Here is an 18,965-nt window from a genome sequence, read left to right as displayed (position 1 = left end):
ATTAGTGTCTGTCTTCTGCATTCAACTGTCAGCTCCACAAGGGGAGGAATCATACCATGGAGTCCCCACTGAATTGTACTGAATCGTTCTGGGGCAGAAATTGTTTGACATAATTTACAACCTTTGGGGAAGAAATGATCTTTCGTGAGAAATGCTTAGACAATTTTCTTGTCCATTTCAATGAGGATTAGCCTTCTGGGAAGCCAACTCTGGCACTTAGGCACCAGACATTTCTTTTCTTGCATAAACTTTGAATAAAAAGTTTGAAACTCATATATAACCAAAATTTCGGAAGCGTATTTTTTTAAATAACATAGAAGCGTATATTGATTATTTGCGAGAAATTGGAATTCCAAGTCTTCCAATTCCGTAGTGCTTTAATTTTTCACGACTAGCGGTAGCAACATGCCCCTAGCCCCTACCGCAGCGCCCCGTGGCTCCCGCAGCCCAGATACTAAAGACCAGAGCGGGGCGGGACGAAGACTACAACTCCCATAAAGCTCAGGGCTCATGGTGACGTCACACGGAGCGCGGCCGGCCTTCGAAACGCGCGGCTACCCCATTGGTAGGGTTGTTTCAGGCGCATGCGCAGTTGGAGCGCCCCGCCCCCGGCCTGCGCCGCGCCTGAGCCGCCGGGGCGGTGCTGGGATAGCGATGGAGACGCCTGGCGCTTCGGTCCGGGCCGTGCTGGTGCCCGCGGCGTCCGGGCCCCGGAGGAAGCGCGCCGCCGGAGAGGCCGGGGCTCCGACGAGCAGGCAGCGGGTCCTGGACGAGGAGGAGTACATCGAGGTAGGACTCGGCGTGGACGCCAGCGATTTCCAGGTCCCTTCCCTGCCCCGCGCTCCCCCGCCCCGCACTCCCCCGCCCCGCGCTCCCCCGGGTCGCTCCCTGGGTACCGACGCTCTTGTACGCTCGCGAAGGTGGAGCAGCCCGAGTCTCTGCCCTCGGGATGTGGACAGTCGGGGGGACAAACAAGCACAGTGTGGAGCAAGGTGTCCCTGCTGTCAGGGAGCAGAAGGGGCGGATGCGTCTGTACGCGGTGCGGGGGGGGGGGGGCGGGTGTCAGGGAAACAAGGTTCTGTTAAAGGGTCAGTAGGAATTTGGGAGGATGGTGACAAAGAGGGTTTCTTGGAGAGCGATAATGGCAAGTGTTAAGGCTGGGGGTCCTGGAAACGGGCTGCCACTGTGGCAGCATCATTGAGCGGGTGGGCATCCCACCGCCCTTGAAGTAGGAGGAGCTGGCACGGGGCTGGGAGGAAGTTGGTTAAGCTTGGGAAGCTCCTGGGATGTGCAGGCAGGTGGCGTTAATGGGCAGCTGGGTGTGCAGACGTGCAGCTCAGGGGCAAGTCTGGCTGGAGGTGCGAAGCTGGGAATCTCCACCAGTGCTGGTGGTGGGGTGATTGGCTGAAGGCATCCCGGTGAAGGATTCAGACTGGAAATAGGAGATCATGGGTGGAATGAAGGTGGCAACACGCACATTGGTCCAGCTGGTGTGGAGGTGGAGCCAGCAAAGGAAAATGAAAGTGACCAGTTAGTGAGGGAGAGAGAAGGCTTTGAAAGTGCACCCAGTGGAAGTTCCCTGGAGATCCAGTGGTTAGTACTCCACGCTCTCACTGCCCAGGGCCTGGGTTCAATCCCTGGTAGAGTAACTAAGGTCCCACATCCCACAAGCAGCACAGCGTGGCCAAAAAAGAAAAAAGAAAAAAGCAGCACAGCGTGGCCAAAAAAGAACAGCACTATGTTCCCCCAAGTTCTGGGGATTCTTGGTCTGGACAGAGGTTGGGGGCCTCACACGTACCCTGTGGGCTGAGTGGCAGGGGAGAGGCATACGGGAGCTCTGACTTGTGTTCTGATCGCGCCTTTAGGGCCTCCAGACGGTCATCCAGAGGGACTTCTTTCCTGATGTGGAGAAGCTGCAGGCACAGAAGGAGTACCTGGAGGCCGAGGAGAATGGAGACCTGGAACGGATGCGCCAGATTGCCATCAAGTTTGGCTCTGCCCTGGGCAAGATGTCCCGAGAGCCCCCTCCGCCCTGTAAGAGGAGTCCTGTGGGGGGGCGGGAGGGGACCCCCGCTGAACTGTTGCTTCAGGCTCCCTCCAATCCCCGTCCCCTCTCTTCCCCCAGATGTGACTCCAGCCACATTTGAAACCCCTGAGGTGCACACGGGCACCGGGGTGGTGGGCAGTAAGGCCCGGGGCCGGGGCCACAGCCTGGAGGACGGCGATGGTGAGTGAGCGCCCCATTTCCCTCACACTGTTGGGTTTGCCTGGGGACCTTGTCTGTGGGGCCCTGGGGTGTTCAGGGGAAGACTCCTTCTTGTCCCTGAGGGTCTCTCCTTAAAGGGCAACCCATGGGGTCTAGGAGGCAGAGGATCTGGGTCCAGCTCCCAAACATGGGGGTCATCTGAGCCTCCGGCCCTCCTCTGTGGCATGGGAATCTCACCTCCCCTCTTGCTGGCCTGCTCACTGTACCAACCTCTGTCCGGGGGGGCGTCATGAGCCTGGGGCGGGGGCTCCTTCCCTCACTGCCTCCTTCAGATGCCTCAGGGCCTCTGCACTTGCTTCTCCTGAGCTGGTCGCCCCCTGTGGGTGACTGCATGGCTGCTCCTTCTCTTCCTTCAGGTCTCTGCTCAGATGCTGCCTGTCAGGGAACCTTCCCTGACCTCCCAGCGCAGTCACTCACCCTGTTCTCTGTGATTTGCCACCTGGCTCTGTTTTCTTGCTGGAGGACACGCCAGTTTAAAAGGCGTTTCTGTTTGTTTACCGTTTCTCCCTCCACAAGAGCAGGTCCTTTTGCTCCCGTCTGCATGTCCTGCACCTAGGGTGTGCCTGGGCCTCCGGGTCTCCAGCACGCTTACTGGAGTGTAAAGATTCATCCTGACTTTTCCGGGGAGCCTTCCCCAGAAGGAGCATCTTGGGCCCTGTGAACAGTGTGCCTTGGGCCTCCTCTCAGTCGGTGCTTCATCAGGGGTGGACACGTGTGTGTGTAGATGGCCGTGAGCTGCTCTCTACCGGCGTCTCATCCACAGTGTCCTCCGCTGGCACTGGTGCCCTGTGCGAGCACATGTGTGACGTTTTCTGCTCCAGAACCCAGCCTCCTGCCAGTCACAGCGCGTCCTGTGTGTCCTCAGAGCGTGGTTCTCCGTTGCGATGTGGCTCGAGAATCACAGACTGTTGGCAGATTCCTTTCCTTTGAATCCCCCTTACTTTTCGGTAAATGCAGGAATCCCCTGAGTAACCTGACCGTAGGCACCATGTAGTTCACGGTTGCAGGCGGGGGGACTGAGGCTCAGGAGGGCAGTAACCTCTGCAGGTCCCAGAGCTTTTGGTGGCGGGACGGGGTCTGAGTGCCCACCTTTCTGACACTCGTCTTGACCTTTTAGGCACAGTGCTTTGCACGCTGCCTGGCAGGTGGTAGGGGGTGAAGTAGAGGCCCTCCCCCGTCGTCCCCACCGCACCTGCACTGCTGTATGCGGTGCTGCACCACCTCAGCGGGCTGCCCTTTCACTGGCAGCAGCCAGGGCGGCCCAGGGTGTGGCCCAGTGCCTGTTAGGTGCCCCCCCGCCCACTGCTAGATAATACAGGGTCCTTGCCATCAGGTCCGCTAGCGGGTCACAAGGCTTAGGTGACAGTCACCCCCCTTTAGCACAGATACCAAGAAGGGAGGGAGTCAGGATAAGGGACAGGGGGACAGCCCAGGGTTTTGGAGGCAGGGCCTACAGGACAGGCACTGTTTTGGTGTGGGAGGGACCCCCTGTGATCATGCTGCTCTAACGCCTGACGCCCCCTCCCGGCCTGAGTCAGAGTGCACTCTTCACTGGTATCCAGCAGATGGGAAGGGCCCCTGGGGGATCCCTGGGCAGCTGGAGGAGTTGATTCCCCCCAAGGGGGTGTTGTCTGGCAGTGTGGGTTCTCACGGACAGACCCAAGGCCAGAGACAGGGTTCCTGGGACCGAGTGACTGCATGATGGTTTCGTGTCACCTGCCTGCACCCCTGCACAGGAGAGGCCACAGAGGAGGAGGAAAGGGAACCCCTGCCCAGCCTGGACGTCTTCCTGAGCCGGCACACGAGTGAGGACAACGCCTCCTTCCAGGAGATCATGGAAGTGGCCAAGGAGAAGAACCGGGCGCGCCACGCATGGCTCTACCAGGCCGAGGAGGAGTTTGAGAAGGTGCCCTGGTGCAGGGTCCGTGGTACCCACTCGGGGTGGGGGTCCCCGGGCCGGGGGTCCTCCCTGACCCGTGCTTCCACCATGACGCAGAGGCAGAAGGATAATCTCGCGCTCCCGTCGGCAGAGTGTCAAGCCGTGGAGAGTGGCCAGGCTGGTGTGGAGACCTGGAAGTACAAGGCCAAGAACTCCCTCATGTACTACCCAGAGGGTGAGCGGCGGGCCGGGCGGGGGTGCAGGCTGGGGCTGAAGGTTTGGATTGGTTTCTGGGAGTGTGTGTCTGTGCCCCCTGTACTCTGGGCCTTTGGGGGTCCCGGTCCGTTTCAGGGCAGGCAGGTTCGCCTGCGGAGTCTGCGCGGTCGTGTGGCTCCCCCAGCTGCATTCAGGCTGTGCTCCGTGGGGAACCAGCTCCTCTCCCTCAGGCCCTGAGCGAAGGGCGGGGGGCCTGCCCACCCTGACGCTGAGGCGATTCTGCTCCCGCTGCCAGGCGTCCCCGACGAAGAGCAGCTCTTTAAGAAGCCACGGCAGGTGGTGCATAAGAACACCCGCTTCCTCAGGGACCCCTTTAGCCAGGCCCTCAGCAGGTCCCAGCTGCAGCAGGCCGCTGCCCTCAATGCCCAGGTAAGGGTATGGGCCAGCGGGGTGGCGTGGGCATCCCCGCCTTTCTGGTCCTGGCCACCCCCATATGTTAGGACCATCCTTGGGCTCAGCAGGGCTCGGCGGTGGGGGTGTGTCTGGGTCCCTATGTGGCGGGGTCTGAGTCTCTTCTCCATTCGTGGAGGCTTCGATCAGACACATTCTGTGGGTTAGGTCTGTTCCAGTTCCCATGGGGTGGGCTGGGCTCGGTGTGGCGGACAGCAGAGGTTCCTGACCCTGGATTTACTGCAGGGCGGTGACTCCGGTGGTCATGGCGTTGAGGAGGTGGGAGGTGGGGGGACTGTTTTGGAGGCTTTTACAGGTGCCTTGTGGGAGCCATCAAGCACAGTTGCCCCAGTTAGCATAGCTCCCCACAGGGCCCTGAAGTCAGTAGCCCCTGAAGGTAACGCATGTAAGGTGTGGCTCGGCATGGAAGGCGGAGGTGCTTCCTCGCTTGATTGCCGCTCTGACGGGTCCTCAAGGTCCTTGCAAGGGCCAGGGTCCTCCCCGCTTCCCCTGGGTCTGCACCCAGGAAGGGGGGGTGGGCAGCCTCTTCCCGTCAGCCAGCGGGGATGGCCTAGGCCCCTGACACCACCTCTCCTCTCGCTCCAGCACAAACAGGGCAAGGTGGGCCCGGATGGCAAGGAGCTTATCCCCCAGGAGTCCCCTCGCGTCGGCGGATTTGGATTCATTGCCACGCCTTCTCCTGCCCCTGGTGAGAAACACGCCCGCTGGTGGGACGGCCTGAGGGGAGGTGGGCTGCCCGGCTGGCCTGGCACTCCTGGCGCTCCCCTGGGTCTGCACCGTGCCTCATGTGACTCGGGCCCAGGGTCCCATCTGTGCCAGGGCTGAATAGGGCTGTGGGTGGCTGGGCTCTCAGGCAGGCCCGACCTGGGACGTGTGGGGCCAGCTGTTCTAGCTGGTCTAGCTGGGTGGTTCCTGTGGATCGCCCTGAGCTCAGCGGGACAGACTGGCCTGGTGAGCAGGCGGAGGGGCTCGGCGGGGAGGCCAGTGAGTCCAGTGGGCGCTGGACAGGCGTCCTTTTTAAAAAATTTTTATTTATTTATTTATTTATTTAACTTTTGGCTGCATTGGGTCTTAGCTGCTGCACGTGGGTTTTTTCTAGTTGCTGAGAGCAGGGACTACTCTATTGTGGTGCACGGGCTCCTCACTGCGGTGGCTTCTCTTGTTGTGGAGCGTGGGCTCTAGAGCGCAGGCTCAGTAGTTGTGGCGCACAGGCTTAGTTGCCCCACGGCATGTGAGATCTTCCCGGACCAGGGCTTGAACCCACGTCCCCTGCATTGGCAGACGGATTCTTAACCATTGCACCACCAGGGAAGCCTCTGGGCAGGCATCCTGCGCATGGAAGCCAAGCTCAGTCTGCAGGAGACTGGGTGCACCTGGGCCTCCAGGGGCCGTGCCTGGCCCGTGCAGGTGGGCAGGACGGGCCTGAGAGGTCCTACAGGGCCATGTGCACTTCCCTCAGGCCACCTGCCTTGTGCCACTGGCCTGGGCTGGGTGTCCCTGTCAGTCTTGGGTAGTTTTTCCTAGTTCTGGGTCTCACATCAGCAGGTGTGCGGTGCTCACAAACCTAAGCCCAGAGATCACAGCGGGCGCATGAGACTCGGGTGGCCTCCTGGGCACACGCTGGTCTCTCTCTGCACCCAGGGTCACCAGTGGCTGTGCCATGGCAAGGGCCTGTGGAGGCACCACGGTTTGCCCAGGATCCTGGGAGGTTTGGGAGCCCTGGAAGGCCCTGGATCTCCTCCCTGCAGCGGGGTCCTGTGACTATCCTCCGAGGGCCCCCTGGCCCTGTGCTAGGATGGGGATCTAACTCACCCAGCCCAGCTTCTCTGCGAAGCTGCCTACCCCAGGCTAAACCCCATGGTGCAGGGGCATGGGCTGGCCTTGATGTTTCCCTCCCAGAGGTCAGAAGTGCCGGGTTCTGGTCCTGGGAAGGAGAGAGGGCAGCTGCTGGCCTTGGTGCTTGTGAGCTGCGACCCCCATCCGGGTCCCAGGCCTGAGCTGGCTGTGGGCTCTCCATCCGCAGGTGTGAACGAGTCCCCACTGATGACCTGGGGGGAGGTCGAGAACACGCCCTTGAGAGTCGAAGGATCTGAAACACCCTACGTGGACAGGACGCCAGGGCCAGCCTTCAAGGTGGGTCGCGGTGGGAGCAGCACGGGTGGACGCAGGGCCTCCTGAGCACCCATAGCTCCGTGCACAGCGGATGGGCTGCACACCTGGGCACTTCCACGTAGGACCGGGCACTGAGGACAGGCGTGAGCGGGTGGCTGGGTTCGGGGAGAGACTGGGGCGGGGGGCTTCGAAGCACCAAGGCAGGGAGCTGCCGGGGCCACTCTGAGCCTGCAGGCCCGGAGGATGGGGCTGTTCAGAGATGAGAGGCGGTCTCAGGTGGGCCAGGAACTCCTGCTGTGCTGCAGCCTGAGGGCGGGAAGGGTCCCAGAACCCTAGTGTCCGTGGGATGTGGCTGTGTCCTCAGGAGGGCTGTGTCCTTGCAGAGAGAGGGCTCTGGTTACGGGAGAACCAGATCAGGCGCCCCCAGCCTGGTGTCATAGGAGCAGTCAGAGTTGAGGTTCACAAGGCCTGGAGCCCAGGAGGAAGGCCTTTTGTGGGCCAGGCAGGCAGGCGAGGGGGCCGGGTGGCAGGTGGTTTGTAGGGATGGGGTGGCCCGGGAAGGCGCCAGCGAACAGGCAGGCAGGTGGGGCCCCAGAGCGACATTGGGAAGGCAGGTCCCTGGTCTGCACACAGTTTGTGGGGAAACTGAGCGATGGGTGTGGTTTGGGGGGGAAGTGGGGGAGGTCCCCAGAGCCTTGTGCCTACTGTCGGGTGCTCGGGGGGGTGCTGGTGGCAGAGGTGGGTGGTGCCACAGAGACTGAAGGCTGCAGGGTCATGTCATCTGCTTTGAAACCCCAAAGAATGGGGCACGGAATTTGGAATTCACATAGGTCTGCGGAGGGGACAGGGTCGCGGGTCTCTTTAAACACAGGCAGCACCGATGTGGAATGCAAAGGCAAAAGTGTCAGTCACTGTAGCAACAGAAACATACAATCAAAGGAGCGACTGGCTTGGAGAGAAAGCACAGACCTGTGCGGCAGAAACCTGGTGGCCGAGGGGCAGGCGCTTCCCCAGTGCAGGGGTGACGTGTGGCCAGACAGCGTGCGCGGGGCCTGGGCACCTTGGTTCTCAGCCTGGGATGCGGCGACAGCTGAGAAAAACTTGCAGGGGGATGTGTGCCGTCAGGCGTTGAAGCGAGCCACCCTTGGCAGGTGGGTGAGGCCTGAGCCTGGCCCCAGCGCCCAGGCAGGATTTGGAGCACCGTGCTGAGTGTGTGGAGCTAGGGTAACAAGCCAGGCCCTCAGTGTACACAGCAGGATGAGTTCCGGAAAGATGGAAAAGTTGAATGTTAAAACAGCAAATGTTAAACCTCAGAATAACATACCAGTCAGCGTTTAATGTGACGTTGAGGCAGGAAGGCTTTCTAAACACGACAGCAAAGGGAGAAATCACGAAGGGAGTGGGGGCTGGATAGCGCTACGGGAAGATGACAACCTCGAGGACAGCGGAAAACATCAAAAGTAAAACTACAAGCAGATAACTGAAGAGAAATCTGAACAGTGTACGTTAACGTAGCCAACATAGATGAAACTCCTGCAAGTGAGAAAGGAAACAAAAAAACAATAGAAAGACAGGCCCAGGGACTTCCCTGGTGGTCCAGTGGTGGAGAGTACGCCTTACAATGCGGGGGCGCGGGTTAGATCCCTGGCCGGGGAACTGGGATCCCACATGCTGCGGGGCAACTAAGCCCACGCACCACAACTACTGAGCTCACGCACCTCAACTAGAGAGCCTGCGTGCTGCAAACTACAGAGCCCACGCACTCTGCAGCCTGCACGCCACAACTAGAGAAGAGAAAAACCCACATGCCACAACTAGAGAGAAGCCCGTGCGCCACAATGAAGATCCCACATGCCTCAACGAAGATCCCGTGTGCTGCAACTAGGACCTGACGCAACCAAAAATAAAATAAAATTAAATAAATAAATCTTAAAAACAAACAAACAGAAAGACAGGCCCACGAAACATTTCTTGAAGTTCTCTATGGAAACGCAGAGGCTGGTACACCCTGGCAGTCAGACGGAAGCATATTGAAACGCCCTTTTCCTGGAAGGGGGCCACAGGTGCCTGACCGGGCAGTGCCGGCTTCATGAAGAACCCGGGAGGGCCTTGGGTGGGTGGGCAGCTCAGGCTGGTTGGGGGCTTTCAGGGGCAGTGATGATGGGCTGTTGGGACCACAGGGGCCAGGGTAAGAGGCCGGCGCCCCCGTGGCAAGGACTCCCTGGTTGGGTAGTGGCCCAGCTCCCCCACGCCTGCTGTCTTTTAGATCCTGGAGCCGGGCCGCAGGGAGCGGCTGGGGCTGAAGATGGCCAATGAGGCTGCTGCCAAGAACCGGGCCAAGAAGCAGGAGGCCTTGCGGAGGGCGACGGAGAACCTAGCCAGGTGAGGGTGGCCCAGCCCCTGCAGTGGGCGCTCTCAGGGCCGGGGCCTGTGGCCGTCCCTCCGGCCGGAGCGGGGCCCTCCGCCTTGTGTGCAGCCTCCTCCTCCCACGTACCTGCGGGGCGCCTTTAGGCCCATTGTCCCCACTGAGCTCCTGTCCACCCCATGGAGTCAGTGTTATCGCTGCCCTTGGAGAGGGTTGGGGTCCACTGCAGCCTCTCAGCCGAGGGCAGCCACACCCCTCGACTGCAGGCTCGGGCTCACTGTCTGGGCCAGGCCATCCAGGTCCCCACCCAGAATGATCACGCATCTTCCGGGAGCCTTCCTGTGGGGCCAAGGGAGGCCCTGCAGCGGGCCTAATCCTGCCTCTCACCCACCCGTTCCTTCCGCTGCAGCCTCACCCCCAAAGGCCTGAGCCCAGCCATGTCCCCAGCCCTGCAGCGCCTCGTGAGCAGGACGGCCAGCAAGTACACGGACCGGGCCCTGCGTGCCAGCTACACACCATCCCCAGCACGCTCTACCCACCTCAAGACCCCAGCCGGCGGGCCCCAGACCCCGACGAGCACACCGGCTCTTGGCTCTGCCACACACACACCCCTCAGCCAGGATCCGGCCTGCATCACGGACAACTTGCTGCAGCTCCCCGCCCGGCGCAAAGCCTCGGACTTCTTCTAGTCCTTCCTGGGCTGGGCCCGCGGGAGCTTCATGGAGCCCTCAGGGCAACTCTCTGCCCAGCAGAGGACTCTGGCTTTCTGGGGACCCAGGCCTGAGCCCGAAGCAGCGAGCATCCCAGGAGACCCAGAAGACAGGTGCTGGGCTGGCACAGGACCTGCCCCGTGGCCTTGGGGAGCATCCCAGGGCCTTGCTGACATGCTTTTCTATCGAACCCCAACCTGTTCCTATTTAATCCTCATTAAAGAACATCTACAGCTCAGCGGGGCTGCCTCTCCGCCCTGTGGCCTGTGCGCCCTGGGGTCACCCTCGTGCCTGCATCTCACCTGCATCCTGCGCTCAGGACTGTGGACCTCCCGGGAAGAGGCTGCTGGGTGGTGACCCTCGGAGGGCCGGGGTGTCCAGCCTTGCTGCTGCCTGCGTTGCTTCCGGTGGTGCCCCCAGGGCTGGGGACCTGCCTCTGAGCTGAGCTCACAGCCCTTCAGTCCGCCCTTGGGGAGGGCAGAGCCTTTGGCAGTTGTGCCCCAGGTTTTCCTGCATGAAGAGCTGGTCCCTGGTCCCCCTGCTGCCAGGTTCACCCGGGCTCTGGGCCCAGGTCCACAGCCTCCCTGGCCAGGCCTGACCTGTGTGGTTTGCTGGTGATGCAGCTGCACGGGTCCTGCATGTGAGGCTGCTCCCGTGGGAGGCGCCTTCCCAGTGGCCTCAGCCATCACCTCCCAAGCACCTGGCTTCCAGCTCAGGTGAGCAGGGCCGTCCCCATGTCCCCTCCCTCCCTCTGCTCGGGGATCCAGGCCCTGCCTGCCACGTGCTGCTGGGTTGCTGGCCTCACCCCATTGTCACCCCACCAGCAAGACCCCCATGTAACAGTAACTTGGGCCACAGTGTCACAAGCAGTGGGGCTGGGCTCCATTTGGACCCGAGAGTGCCGTGGGCACCACGGGCGGGCACCTGCCTCTGGGCCCGAGGGTGTTGGTGCCTGACCCCAGAAGTCTTGGGGCCAGCCCTTCACAGGGAGGTGGGCTGGCTCCCAGACAGGCTCTTTAGGCCTCGGGTTGTGCTCAGAGAGGCAGCCTGGGGTCTGCTCAGATGGGAGCCCCTCGCGCTTTGAGCACGCACACCCTGCAGTGGGCCATCCTCATGCTCGCTGGAGGCTGCCTGGGCACCAGCTGGCCTGCGTTCCTCCTCAGGGAAGTCCTGCAAGTTCCTGGGAGCCAAGTCCCGGCTGTGCCCTGTGCCCCACCAAGGGGGCAGGGCTGGGACCGTCCAGGGTCAGGAAACGGCCGCTTTGGATGCTTTATTCTCCATAGAGAAGGGTGCGTTTGGCCCTGAGGGAGCCCCCAGCAAGTAGGGGGTGGAGGTCTGGGTGGGTGTGAACGAGATGTGGGGTGCTGTCCAGGCAAGGCCACAGAAGACCAGGTGCTGACCACCTGGCGTCGATGGGGGTGATGGCTGATAAAGCATGAGGGCTGCTTGGCGGGGCTAGGGGCAGGGGGAATGCCACTGGAAGGTCTCGACTTTGGGGCCTCCCAGCCCAACCGCGGGAATGAAGGGAGGGGGGTGTTGAGGAAGGGCTGCCTGAGTGGGGGCTGGGCAGGGTGGGGAGGCACGTGGGGGCCTGGCAGGCAGGCGGCCACGGAGTCCTTGCCCATGAGGCCTGGCCCCCACTCCAGATCCCCTGCGCCGCAGGGAGGGGAGTGCTGAGTCCTAGGGAAAATGACTCCTCACGGGCCTCTCTGCTGTATACACTCTGGTTTATTTGGTGGTCAGGATTTAAAGTCTTTGCTACTAAGTGGAAGAAAGCTAATAGAACGTAATCAAAATAATGGTTTAATTGATGGATTTTACTTGTTCTTGCACCTGTGCCTTCTTCAGCTTCTACCTCCTACTTAGATTATGGGGTGCTCACCGCGCCATGCCCCCCAGGCCCTCCGCACCGCTAGGTGCTCGCCTTCCCCACCTCGGCTCCGGAGACATGATGGTCCTTCACCCTGGAGGTCTCAGCCAGCCGGTCCTCCATCCTGTCCACGTTCTCAGGCACCACCGGCAGCCGGTGCTGGGTCTTGGCCCCCAGCTTGTGGTCGGGCCGGTGCTCGGGCCGCGAGCCCGGCTGGGTGTCCAGTTTGCACTCAGCCCGGTACTTGCCTTCACCCTCCCTCTTGAAGGAGGCCAAAAACATGGCTTTGGGCTTGGGGGGCTGCAGCCATGAGTGGCTGAGGATCTCGTCGATGTGCAGCCGCCGGTTGACATCCGGCTGCAGCATGCGATAGATAAGGTCCTTGCACTCGCCTGTCAGGTTCTTGGAGCGTGGGAAGTCCACGCGGTGCTCCTTCTGGATGTGCAGCATCTTCTTGATGTCCGAGTCGTCATAGGGCATGGAGCCGCAGACCATTATGTAGAGGATCACGCCCAGGCTCCAGATGTCATACACCTTGGGCTGGTAGGGGATGCCCTGCAACACCTCGGGGGCCGCGTACGCCACCGACCCACAGAAGGTCTTGCTGAGGATGACGCGCCCGCTGCTGTCCCGCAGGCAGCGCTTGGAGAAGCCGAAGTCGGACAGCTTGATGTTGAAGTCCTTGTCAAGGAGAAGGTTCTCACACTTGAGGTCTCGGTGGACGACGTCCAGGTTGTGGCAGTACTTGACGGCTGAGGACAGCTGCCAGAACATCTTGCGTGCCACATCCTCGTGCAGGGCCCCCCGGCACTTGATGAACTCGAGTAGGTCGCCCTGAACTCCGAGCTCCATGATGATGTAGATACGGCCGTCGGAGGTCTCAAAGATCTCGTAGGTCTTGATGATGGAGTGGTGGTTGACGGTTGCCAGGATGTCCATCTCCCGGGGAAGGAATCTCTCCACAAAGTCCGTGGGCGTCTTCTTACGGTCGATGATCTTGACGGCCACGTTGAACTTGAGGCGCTCGGAGTAGGCGGATTTGACTTTTGCGTATGAGCCCTTGCCTAGGTTGATGCCCACGATGTAACCCTTCTTCCTTAGGACTGCGGCATCATCCATGGTGCCAGGAGCAGCTGGTGCCGCTGCCCTCTACATCCCCTCCCCACCTGGGCCAGCAGGCATTGTCCTCGTTTGCACTGTGGTCTGGGCCTGCACTTGGAGGTGTGGAACACCCAGCATTGTCCCCTGTGAAGTCATAAAGCCAGGCTGCCCGGAGTGGGGACTGGGTCGGGGACAGGCCCTGGAGCCCTGGAAGTCAGGCTGGCCTGGCAGGAGTGCTCCTCCCCGCCTGCTGGAAGGAAGCTGGTGCCCAGGACTGTGGTGAGCCTCACTGCTCTTCCTCCTCACTGTGCTGCACTGTCCCGAGTCAGGCCCAGGGGACCGCCCAGGTCCAGCCAGCGTGTGGGCCCCACGCCCGTTTCCCTCTCCTGGATGTGGGGACTGACTCTGCAGTGGCCTCTGTCCCACAAGGGCCAATTTCCTGCCCCTTCTTTGAGGTATGATGAGCACCCCCTCTGGGGCTGTGTCTTCAGAACCCGCCATGCTGGGGAGGGACTGCCCTGGTCCGCCGGGCTGGTGGTGGTTCCAAGCCTGGGAGACAAGACCAGCTGTCCGGGGAGCGGGGGTGGGGTGGGGGTGGGTCAGTGCTGTGACGGCGAGCAGGGCGTGCTTGGGGCAGAGGGCAGCTCAGAGGCTGTGAGTGCCCAGCCCGGCGGCCCAGTCCCCAGTGGGCTGGTAGATGCACGTTCCGGGGGTGGGGGGGTGATAGGTCCAGGCAGGGAAGGGCGTGGGGGAGGGAAGGCCGTTCTGAGAATGGCTGAGTCCCAGAGTTAGGAGGAGGTGGAGGAGAGGGAGGGGAGACAGCTGCTGCAGGTCCCGGGGCAGGAGCAGCCAGAACCCAAGTCCTGTTTTAAGATGGGTCCTGGAAGAGCACATAGGGAAGGGGCTTTGGGGTGAGCGGAGGCTAGCGCCTGTGACCAGGCACGGGGAGGCTGGACTGGGCAGGCCCGTGGGGAGGGACACCGGCAACAGAGGGAGACTGGGTTCTGGTGCGTTGGCCAGTGAGTGGGCAGGGCCTCGGGTGGAGCCTTGGTGCTGCGGTCCCAGGGGTTTTGGGGGACAGCAGCACCCCTGACAGTGAAGAGCAAGCACCTGGGTGAGGGGGGATCCTGAATTACGTCGCTGGGACCTTTGTGAGCTGTTGGAACCCTGGGAGGGCACATCATCTTTGCATCTCAGACTGTCTTTGCCCCTGGAAACAATGTGGAAACCCTTTTGTTCTTGCTTTGGAAAACGTGGCCTCCTGTAGCATCTCCTCGGGTGTTTCGCAAGCCCTGCTGTCCACTTGTCTGTCCTCTGTGGCGCGTTGCCAGGACAGGAGGCGTGCCGTGTGTGTGCTCAGTTCTCTGGGGGTTGGGGGAGAGGAAGTCCTGTTTGTGGGGGGGTGGGTGGGAGTGACTGTGGAACCCGCATGCAGGGGATCAGCAGGGCTCCCCCAGGGGCTGGGAGGTGTGTTGTCCTGGTCAGAGCACAGCGCGTGGACACACCTGGAGCGTGGAGAGCTCCCTGGCAAGAGGTCTGTGTGGAAGATCTCAGCTCAGGGCAGCCGGGTCCAGATGCCAGCGGGAGTGACTAGCCTGATGCCTGCCTTTCTCCTGGGGGATTTGGTAGAAATGACCAGAACTTCACTCCTTTGTGTCACAGAGGGGTCAGCTGCGAGGCCCCCAGGTCAGGCCCCGGAAGCCAGGCACCATCCCCACCTGTCTCCCTCGCCCCCAGGTCTCTGTCGGGGGCACCCTGCACGTCTGGCCTCTTGGCCAACCCCACTGCCTGTTTTCCCCTTTGTTGTGGGTTCTGCTCCTCCACACCCGCCCTTGCCCAGGACAGTGTGGCTTCTTTGGTTCTTGGGGGACATGGATGGAGGAGGCATGTGCCAGCATCAGGCCAGTGGACCTGCCAGGTGTGGAGTGGGCGGCTCTGCCCAGGATGTGCACGCAGGGGCAGGGGCTGCTGGTGCGCTGGGTTGGTGGGATGTTAGACTGGATGCGGCCTCAGGGTGCTCCCGGCTACGGGCCTGTGGGTCCCAGACCTGAAGACCCTGGGACGCCCCCTGTGGAGCTTTGGCCTCTATTTCTCCACTCCATGGCATTCGAGGGTCGGCCTCAGGCCCTGGGTGACATGAACAGAACCTTGCTTTTTTGGAGTCTGGAGGCCAGGGAGGTTCAGTGTCACCCACAGTATGAATGCCCTGCGGCTGGGCCGTGACACGGGGATATGGAGCTGTGAGGTCAGAGAGCTGGGGCTAGACTCGGAGGCTGGAAGGCTGAGATCTGAGGTCAGGCCACATGGAAGAGGACGGGGACTGCAGTGCGTGTGATGGTCTGAAAGGTCAGCGTGGTGAGAGCATGCGGGGGCGGGAGGGAGCACGGAGGCCACATTGAGGGTCTTGATCTTAAAGCTTCAGGATCAAGGGGCTGAAAGGGTCTGAGCCCAGGCCGTGTGCAGTGGAACAGCTCACAGGAATAGGCCAGCATCTAAGGCCACCTGGGGAGGAGGGAGCCTCACGCACCTGGGCCTCTGCTCCACACTGTGTGATTTCCGGCAGTCGCCCCACCCTCTCTGAGCCATCTCCACGCCTGTAAAGCACACAGTAGGTGCACCTTCCTGAGGTCCCTCCTGCCCAGTCTTGCCTCCGGGCTGGGCTGCAATGAGTCGCTCCCAGGCCTCCTTGCATCGCGCTGCCCTCTGCCGCAATGACCGCGCTGATGACGGAGGAGGTTCACAAGCCTCCTGGGACATCCCCACCCCCGCTGGCCCCATGGGCTCTGGAATTCCACTCTACCGCTAGGGCTAGGCGAGCTGTGTGACTCTGGGCTCCTGGGTCCTCCAGGACTACTCTGCAGCAGTTCTGTCCTGGGCCCTGGGCACTCGTAGGCCTGCCCTGGCAGAGGCCCCCAGAAGGCTTTGTGTGGAGGCCGTGGCCCCTTAGCCAAACCTGGAGAGATGGGCAGGGCTCCAGGGATGCGTCCACAAGCAGGGCTATGGCACGTGGCAGGGGGCTGGGAGGCCAAGAGGAGGCCAGACCTGGGAGGACCTCAAGGGCTAGGTGTGGGGATCCTTCCCGCAGGCAGTGGGAGCCAGACTGGGTGCAGAAGGAGAGCTCTGGCCACCGTGGGCAGCGATGGGAGAACAAGGACAGGGGCCTAGGTGGTGGCTGAGCCTTGACACATGGGGATGCGCAGCTCTGGGGACACAGGATGTGTGGAGGTGGCTGTGGGGAGACGGAGGAGCCAGGCAGAGGCCACGTCTGGGGCACTCACTGGAACTCACATCTCCCAAGACACCAGCAGGGGCGGGAGGAGAGGCGAGCCTGAAGGCTCTTGTTCTCTTGGTGTGTTAAACCCACAGGTCCATGCGAGGTTGTCAGGCGCACATGCAGATCAGGAGGAGAAAGCATCTGCCGCGGCATAGCCGAGGTGAGGACAGCGTGAGAACTGGCACGGCGGGCCCCACAGTGCCCAGCAGCTGGCAGTGCGCACGCGGGCCTGCTCCCTCTGCAGACACCATGGCCGCAGGCCAGGCACGCGTGTGAGGACGCCTGTGCCCTCCTGCTTGCCAGTGTCCGCTTATCTGCTTTGGCAGGAGCGTCACCCCTGGGAGAGACCGGTACCAGAGGGGAACAAGATGGGTTCAGACCACACAGTGACTGCGGGACATGCAGGCTGGAGAGGGGCTGGCCATGTAGCAGGGCCCCTGCTGCCGGGGGATGCCCACGAGGTGGCATGACTCAGGGCGCTGTCGGGAACTGGGTGCTGGCAGTACGTGCGGGACCCTGGAGCCAGAGCAGAAAGAGCTGCCCACGGGCAGGGGCTCGAGGGAGGCTGGTCCGCCTGCCTCTACAGGTTCTCCCCACCGGCAGCCTTGTGGGGCTGTTGAGGACCCAGACCTCGGGGGGAAGGCCCCCGCCTCCCAGCCCTCGTCTGCCCGCAGCCACCTGCTCTTCACGCCCCTCTCCAGACCGGCATCGCACTCATGGGCCTCCCTCTTGAAGCAATGTCTTCCTACTCAGCTCTGCTCCGGTCCAGGGCCTGAGGTCATTGTCAGGGCTGGGCACACAGGGTTGTGTTTTCCCAAGTGGGAGGTGAAGCGCAGCGTGGTCTGAGAGTGGGGTTGGGGAGAGTGCAGGATCCTCTCCCTGGGCGACCAAAGACCGCAGGGCAAAGACACTGACCTTGGGGTCTGCAGTAATATAGTGATTTATTGCTTCTTGAGCTACATGAGTTACCAAGGTCAAAGGGAGGGGGAAGAAACTGACAAAAATAGCGGCTCATCTGGAACTGTCTTCCTTCTCGGCTTGTCCCTTGGCTTCTTTGGAGCTCAGGCTTGAGGCCATGAACTCTGCCTCATTTTCTGCCGGCCCCCTGGGCCGCGAGAGCTGACTAGGTGTGTGTCTCTGAAAGCTGTGGGGGGGCCCCTTCCTCGATCTCCTTGCTGGGCTGCTTGCTGGTGAGGCCCATGGCCTCTGACTGCCTCAACACCTACACTGCCAGTGCCTCCTCCTTGGGTCTTGTCTCCACCCTGGCCTTGGGCCAGGCCTCTTCCTGGGGCTCCAGCTTGGTGGCAGACTTCTTGTCGGAGCTGGGCTCGGGAGTCCACGGGGGCTTGGTGGCCCGAGAGCTCTCCCCATCCTTGTTGATGGCTGCAGAGGACAGGCCCCAGGCCTTGGGCTGCACCCAGCAGTGGCTGAGGATCTCATCAATGTGCAGCCGCCGGTTGACGTCCGGCTGCAGCATGCGGTAGATGAGGTCCTTGCACTCGCCCGTCAGGTGCTTAGAACGTGGGAAGTTGACGCGATGCTCCTTCTGGATGCGCAGCATCTTCTTGATGTTGGAGTCATCATAGGGCATGGAGCCGCAGACCATGATGTAGAGAATCACGCCTAGGCTCCAGATGTCATACACCTTGGGCTGGTAGGGGATGCCCTGAAGCACCTCGGGGGCCGCGTACGCTGCCGACCCACAGAAGGTCTTGCTCAGTGTCAGTTGGCCGCTGTCATCCCGCAGGCAGCGCTTGGAGAAGCCAAAGTCAGACAGCTTGATGTTGAAGTCTTTGTCGAGGAGAAGGTTCTCACACTTGAGGTCTCGGTGGACAACGTCCAGGTCGTGGCAGTACTTGATGGCTGAGGACAGCTGGTGGAACTTCTTGCGCGCATCATCTTCCTGCAGGGCCCCCCGGGTCTTGATGAACTCAAGGAGGTCGCCCTGGACCCCGAGCTCCATGATGATGTAGACCTTGCCGTCGGAGGTCTCAAAGATCTCATAGGTCTTGATGATGGAGTGGTGGTTTAGCATGGCCAGAATCTCAATTTCCCGGGGAAGGAATTTCTCCAGGAAGTCTGTGGGGGCTTTCTTGCGGTCGATGATCTTGACCGCCACGTTGAACTTCAGGCGCTCAGAGTAAGCGGATTTGACTTTGGCATATGAGCCCTCTCCCAAATTGATTCCCATGATGTAGCCTCGTCGCTTGAGGACGGCAGCATCATCCATGGTGCCGGGAGCGCCCAGTGCCCCTGAGGCTGCCCTCTACATCCCTGCGGGACATGGGCCAGCGGCGTCCTCATTTACACTGTGGACAGAAAGTCCTCTGGCCTGCCTCCTAGAGGCCAAGACTCTGGGGTGGAAGATTCAGCATTGTCTCCCTGGTGACTTCAGTGGATGAAGTCATAAAGGAGGACTGCCCTGGGGAATGAGGCTCTGGCCTGAGCCACTAAGACTCGGAACCCTGGAAGGCTGGCCAGTGGGCTGCAGCAGACAGAAGGTCAGCGGAGCATGGCCTCATGCTCGGCTGGGACCCAAGGTAGGAGGGGGCTGTGGAGAGTGCATCGGTCAGCCCAAGCCTCCAAACCAGAGCCGGGCCTGCTGGTGGAGCAGCGGGTTGATTTCTGCAACCCGGGGTATCCCTGGAAATCCAGGGCAGGCAGTCCCATCACTCTGGGTCTCAGCAGGATACAGGAGACA

General features: G+C 61.5%; 3 protein-coding genes across 3 annotated transcripts; 1 reads left to right on the top strand and 2 right to left on the bottom strand.

Moving 5' to 3' along the window:
- Positions 1–654: 654 nt before the first annotated feature.
- ESS2 (ess-2 splicing factor homolog) lies at positions 655–10,251 on the top strand (the record flags this gene model as incomplete). Its single annotated transcript, XM_079717693.1, has 10 exons — positions 655–789; positions 1,866–2,034; positions 2,126–2,227; positions 4,003–4,172; positions 4,263–4,380; positions 4,657–4,790; positions 5,418–5,520; positions 6,856–6,965; positions 9,211–9,326; positions 9,719–10,251. 10 exons carry the CDS (start codon positions 655–657, stop codon positions 9,996–9,998), a joined length of 1,437 nt encoding a protein of 478 aa, XP_079573819.1. The 3' UTR covers positions 9,999–10,251.
- A 1,680-nt stretch (positions 10,252–11,931) lies between these two features.
- On the bottom strand, positions 11,932–13,008 carry TSSK2 (testis specific serine kinase 2; the record flags this gene model as incomplete). The annotated part of the gene is made up of 1 exon (XM_079717949.1): positions 11,932–13,008. One exon carries the CDS (start codon positions 13,006–13,008, stop codon positions 11,932–11,934), a length of 1,077 nt encoding a protein of 358 aa, XP_079574075.1.
- A 4,478-nt stretch (positions 13,009–17,486) lies between these two features.
- On the bottom strand, positions 17,487–18,494 carry TSSK1B (testis specific serine kinase 1B; the record flags this gene model as incomplete). The annotated part of the gene is made up of 1 exon (XM_079718099.1): positions 17,487–18,494. One exon carries the CDS (start codon positions 18,492–18,494, stop codon positions 17,487–17,489), a length of 1,008 nt encoding a protein of 335 aa, XP_079574225.1.
- Between the last annotated feature and the right edge of the window lie 471 nt (positions 18,495–18,965).

The sequence above is a fragment of the Hyperoodon ampullatus genome, assembly GCF_949752795.1.
Source record: "Hyperoodon ampullatus genome assembly, chromosome: 13".
Classification (NCBI taxonomy): domain Eukaryota; kingdom Metazoa; phylum Chordata; class Mammalia; order Artiodactyla; family Ziphiidae; genus Hyperoodon; species Hyperoodon ampullatus.
Note: the sequence above shows the minus strand (reverse complement) of the source record. Positions and strands in the feature narration are given on the sequence as shown.